The sequence below is a fragment of the Coturnix japonica genome, unplaced genomic scaffold (assembly GCF_054131305.1).
Source record: "Coturnix japonica strain WE unplaced genomic scaffold, WE-NBRP24 Scf040, whole genome shotgun sequence".
Lineage (NCBI taxonomy): Eukaryota > Metazoa > Chordata > Aves > Galliformes > Phasianidae > Coturnix > Coturnix japonica.
The window spans coordinates 1,557,501-1,563,344 of record NW_028188943.1 but is presented as its reverse complement, the minus strand read 5'-3'; the positions used below and the strand labels follow the sequence as shown (position 1 = coordinate 1,563,344).

General features: G+C 52.7%; 1 protein-coding gene across 1 annotated transcript in view; it reads right to left on the bottom strand.

The window, feature by feature from the left end:
• Positions 1 to 361: 361 nt before the first annotated feature.
• Positions 362 to 5,844, bottom strand: part of LOC146752933 (uncharacterized) — a 7,195-nt gene continuing 1,712 nt past the window's right edge. The window contains exons 1-6 of the mRNA XM_085531129.1: positions 3,236 to 5,844; positions 3,027 to 3,098; positions 2,834 to 2,935; positions 1,940 to 2,125; positions 1,273 to 1,414; positions 362 to 1,087 (exon numbers count right to left, since the gene is read on the bottom strand). The exon at positions 3,236 to 5,844 is cut by the window's right edge and continues 1,712 nt beyond it. Of these exons, the coding sequence (XP_085387255.1) occupies positions 991 to 1,087; positions 1,273 to 1,414; positions 1,940 to 2,125; positions 2,834 to 2,935; positions 3,027 to 3,098; positions 3,236 to 3,263 (627 nt within the window). The 5' untranslated portion in view covers positions 3,264 to 5,844 and the 3' untranslated portion in view covers positions 362 to 990. The remainder of the gene's footprint in view (positions 1,088 to 1,272; positions 1,415 to 1,939; positions 2,126 to 2,833; positions 2,936 to 3,026; positions 3,099 to 3,235) is intronic.

Sequence of the window (5,844 nt, the reverse complement as noted above, 5' to 3'; positions counted from 1 at the left end):
AGATCGTTGGGTTTTTTTCATTTTTTCCCTCCTAGACCCACTCGCAATCTTACTTCCCTTCCCCTCTCGGCCGCGCCGCACCGCGCTGTTAGAGAGGGGAGGTTCTTTGTTCCTTCTCTCCCTGGGTTTGTTCCCACTGTCACCGAGTGAGCTCTAGAGAGAACTCCGTGACACAAACTCATTGCAAAGTCTAAGCTAGAAGAAGCGTCACCTCAGTGTATCCCAGAAAAAGAACAGCGTTGAGATTTTAATTGGTTTTGGTTTTTTGTTTTATTGGGGGTGGGTTGTTTTTTGTTGTTTTTTAAGGGTTTTGGGGGTTTTTTTTTGTCTTTTTTTTTGGTTTTTTTTTGGGGGGGGGGAGGGGGGGGAGGGGTGCGAGGGGAAGGGAGAGGGAGGGGACAGTTGTTTGGTTGTTTTTAATATACAATAAAGCTATGCAGTTCCGCTGTCAGTCGCCTCAGAGAGTTCCCGAAGGAGCTCAACCACATTCTGCTCAACATCGAGTTGTTCCATTGAGTGGAGCAATGGTAGTCTTGCAGATGGAGCAATGCAGGAATTCTGACAGGATCTCCAGGTGTATCCAGTTCATCATCTGAAAGCTCCGCAATCAAATTGGAAGGGACCAGTCCTCTTGTGCCATCTGTCAGCTCTCCCTGAAACCAGCCATTCTCACCCACATCTCCAAAGACATTACGTTTTGTCCGGCAGTCAGAGGAAGCTCGTTTTCTGGGTCCTCATTAGGACCCTCAACAGGAATGTAGCTGTGTCGAGCTAAGAATCTTCAAACTGCTGGTGATACCTGTCCTGGAGAATGCAGGATGAAGGACAAAAGCTCTGCTCTCACATTCAGGGCCGTCCTCTGACAGAAGGCAGCACTCAGGACTGTTCCCAAGGATCTCTTTCATGGCTTTCAGTTCAAGCTCCTGGTCTTCCAGATGACCTTGAAGACTTCGGGCCTCTTCAATGGCAGAATGGAACGGACTGGAGCTATTACGGAGATTCTTGTTTGACTGGGTCAGAGTCTGTCTCGTTGCCTTCCCCAGCTCCATCTGCTGCTTCTGCTGCTCTCTTTTCCCTCTTGTGTGCTCTGTGAGAATGAGTTTCAGAAAGCACTACTCAGTGACAGGAAATAAGGGGAAACTTGAAAGACTTTGCAACCTAAGTCCTGGCAGTGTACTGCCAGCGGCTGATTTGGCCGTCCAGGATCCTGGCACCACAAATGCTTCATTGCCAAATGCAGCAATAAGGTGTTCTGGGGAAAGGCCAACTCACAGGTAGTCTTTGAGCACCCATATCACAACACCAACGGCCAGCACCAGCGCAGGCAGCAGCATCGCTGAGACCGTCACCGGAATGTGGCGCTTCCGCACAGATGTGTGAGCAGCAGCCTCTGTGCTTTTGCCTGTGTTCATCCCTGGAAGAAATGAGACAATGTCCCACGTTACCTTCAGCTGCATTACAGATAATCTCTCAGTGTGCTTCATGGACCCAAGAGGTCATTTTGTCAGTGGGTGCCTCCGTCTCTGGTGCCGAAGCACCGGAGGACAAGAAGGATTGCTTCCACCTCTCGTTGGGTATGGAGAGGCTGCACAGGCACTACCCGTGTCCTCCTCTGGGCCGAGAGCTGGGGCTGTACTCTGGGGTCTGGGCTTGGTCCGTGGGGAGAGCTACAGAGCAGAATCCCTCACGCTTTTCCCGGCATGCGTGTCCTGAGCTCCCCCTGTGGGACGCCCCCCAGGCTGAAGGTCAGGCTTCAGCCAGCACAGGGCACAGCCAGAGCCAGCCCAGGGGAGAAACACTCCTGCTTCTTTTACATGTGCTCTATGCTCACACGCTCAGGTCTAGCTGCTGACCTGCTGTGCAAGAGCTGGCAGCAAGAGCCTGCAGGCACGCAGTGACTCTGGTTTGTGACACCGTATGATCATGGGACAAAAATTACCTGGCATGCCAGTTGGTGCTGCCTGCATTCCTCTGTCTGGGACGGGCAGTGTGGGATATCCGCCTTCCTGCAGCACATCCGGGACTGGCAGTGTGGGATATCCACCTTCCTGCAGCGCATCCGGGACGGGCAGTGTGGGATATCCACCTTCCTGGAGTGCATCCCGCTCACTTTGTTGGTCCGTTCCTTTAGAAAGAAAGCAGGGCAGTAGGATTGGGATGTCACGTGCCCTCATCAAAAACTGAGCTTCTCCAATCCTGAACTCAGGTAAAGTCCAGGGCCCCCCCCAAGTACACTGTGAGCCCCTCTGTTACCCAAGGGCATTTGGGCCCTCCCAGCTATTGGACAATGCTGACTCCCTCACACCTCTTGAGGAATCAGCTCCTGTGCAAGGCCCTCACATACTGTGCTGTCACCAGCCCGTCACAGCCAGGTAGCTGCAGGCTGAAATCCAAGCTCTAACACACAGTCCAAGCCTTCAGAATTAGCATCTCCACCTCATTTCCAGCATTAGCAAAGGCAGCCAACCCTGCTCGGGATGCTCCTCCTGCCTTGAACTTGCTCAGCTGCACGGAGGGCTTTGGATGAACAGAAGCACAGCACTTGCCACTTTGCCACTTGCTGCCATCTGGGTGCCAACGACTGCACAAAGCAGCTCTGACAAGTAATGGTTGTGCTGGGGGAGCAGCTGCCTCTGGGTCTTGGCTGGATGCAGACCATTTGGCAGCAGACCAGCTCTGGTGCTTGACAGCACCTGCAAGGTGATACAGGGAACACGGCTGCAGCACGGCTCTGACCCATCCCTTCCTGCTGTGCAGGCTACAGCCTGCCCACACCTGTATATCACACCTCAGCTTCCCAGGTCCCACAGTGAACAGGCTGAAGTATACCCACCACGCTCTGCCTTCTCCATTTCCTTCAGCAGTCGCTTCAGGAGACGGGATGAGCCCTGAGAGTATTTTCCTTGTTTGGATTCATCCTCTTCTCTTTCCGGACCTTAACAGAATGTATGAAGTTAAATATCATGTGCATGAAGATCTGAAGATGAGCGGCGAGTCAGCCAAGTCAGTGAAGACAGAGTACTCACTGCTGGGATTCCAGCTGGGCTCCAGCACAGGAGGAAACCGATGACCGGGCAAGGCCCACACTGGGGGCACTTCTGCAACCAAAGACCCATGAAAAGTTTTAGTCACACACTACAGCATCAACTGAGTAGCAGAGCAGAGCATACAGGGGAAATGAAGCCTGAGAGCATGAACGTTTCAGTCTCCAAGGAAACAGACACTCACAACTTACCCCTGGGTTGTCCCCCAGGCACAGGCATGAAGTCCGGATCCAAAGGAGCATCCGGAAAGGGAGCACGAAGCTCATCATCTAGAATCAAGAACAGATGAGAGAAGTTCCCACTTATATACACTATATGGTGTGATCTCCTTCTCCCTCAGTAACTGGATGTGGGGCATGGGAGAATAACTCAGGTCATGATTTCCAAAGTTGCAGGGTGGACGGGATGACCCGTAGGCTGGCACCTGGCAGCGTATGCAGTGCTCTCTCCGGGCCACGTGCCACATCTCTCACAGATTACATGGAAGAAGATGCAGCCCCCCAGGGCTTTCTTACTGGGAGGCCTCTGATGGACAGTAAGGTCACACTGAGGCACTGGAGGAAAGCACACCTGTCTCTTCCCCTGGGCTGTGGACTGGGGCTCTGGCTTGGAAACTGGGGAGTGCCATGAGCCTGAAGCAGAAATGCTCATGCATGCCCAGCACGCCTCTTCTGAACTCTCCCCGGGCTTCTCCAAGGACGAAGGCTGTGCTGCAGCCAGCAATTAGCAGAGCTACAGCCTGGCATGGCTGGAGCCAGCCCTGGGGAGCAGCGCAGCCACGGGCTCTTGCCCGTCTCCTGCAGTGCTGCCCATCACCCCCTACCCAGCAACACCCCCATGGAAGGCAGGCCCCAGGCAAGTGTACTACAGGGCCGTGGGGACACAGCCTGACTTCTTGCTCCCAGCACTGCTCAGTTTGGGTCCCATCTCTACCCACTCACCTGCTCCCCGTGCTCGCCACGGAGCAGCACAGCTCTCCTGGAAACTCATGGCCACCAATAGGAGGAAGAGGACAAGGCGGGCAGGGTCCATGGCCGCCCCCACACTTGCACCACGCTTCCAACACCGCTGCAGCCACAGTGAGTGTCGCACTGAGCCAAGCCTGCAGCCAGGCCTTGTGAGCTCATGACGCAGCTCAGCACAGTCATAGGATGGGGCATTGTGACCTCACATCTCTGTGATTCCGGGCGGTGGCTCCCCGCAGGCTGCTGCTCTTGTGATGCACTGCACCAGGGCTGTGGGGCTGGTGCTTACATCATAGAAATGCAGAATCATAGAATGGCTTGGCTTGCAAGGGACAGTGAAGAACTCAGAACCCCAGCCCCACTGCCTCGGGCAGAGATGCCACCCACAGAGTCTTGCTGCCCAGAGCTCCATCCAGCCTGGCCTTGAACACCTCCAGGGATGGAGCATCCACAACTTTGCTTGGCTAACTTTTGCAGAGCTTCAACAACCCCAAGAAGGCATTATTTCCAGCCTGGTGCACCACCTCAGGCCACAGGGGTAGTGACGCAATATGCACAGGTTATCCACGCGTGTGAAACGTGCTGCAATTAAGCAAGCCAAGCGGATAAATCCTCTCCAGTGTGGAGGATGATGGCTGAAATACAAACACGGAGAAGCTGACCTTCCCACAGACCCGCCAAGTCAAGTGTCACGTGCTTACATTTTTGTTGATAGATCTGCAGTTTCATCTTTTTTTGATGGCTAAGGAAATCCCCTTTCCTGCACCAAGTGTATTTCCCACGTGTAACGTGCTTCCAAGTCTGATTTTAGTAGCAGATATTGAAGGCTTGCTAGTTGGCACCTCCCATCCCCAAAGTCCCAGTGAACTCACCCACTGCTGGCAACTGGATGCTTGGTGGCGAGAGAACCATCACCTATAGGATCCCACCCGGGTCTCCAGAAACTGTTGCACCTTTGGATACATGGCGATAAATACTGTGTCCATACAACACCCTCATTGAATCAGAGCCTGCCACCTTCCCTACAACCAGGCAAAGGGCGCAAAGGAAGCTGAACTGCTGAACCAGGCACCAATGGGGCTTACGTGTTTGCATCAAAAGACAAAATACCAAGCAGAGAGCGTGGGAATCAGATGTTGTTTCTGAAGCAGAATTAAGATTAAAAAAATTGATTTCACAGTCTGACATCAACCCTCCTCCACCCCTCCCATTCCCCCCCCAGAGCACCCCTCCCTTCCTTCCCTCTTTGTTTAAAGGAAACAAGGGGCCTGGGAGAGCAGGAAGGATGCAGATAAGGAGTGAGACCTCACGGAAGACATCAGGCAAGGAGGAGAATAGATGTTGTAAATACCAGAAGAGGAGTTGCATCCCCCTGATAAGAACAAGAGGGGGTCTGCATGCTAAACAACTATTGAATATGTATCAGAATTCTGAGAAATCATTGACTATGTATGAGATGTACCTATATCTGTGTCAAGATTTTACAAGTCCATGTGCAAGTTTGGTGGAGCTATCCCCCTTGAACCCAGCGCTGGTATAAACATACCTGCTTTATAACCCATCTATGTGTTATAGAGTTTGATTCCGCAAGTCACTTACACCCCATATTTTCCCTAACAGCCACACTGGGTTATCTGGATTTGTTACACTTATCCATAGTTGCTGGCAGATGTTTCTCTCTTTCTGTCTTAAATCCCCACACAGCCCATCTTCCCAACTGTGGGTTTCGGTTAGGAGGTATGCACCCATAGGGTCCATGCCCTGCTTGTAGATATTTATCCTGCCCAGCCCCAGGTGCCCAATCTGAGGCAATAGTTTCACATCCCTAATAGGCA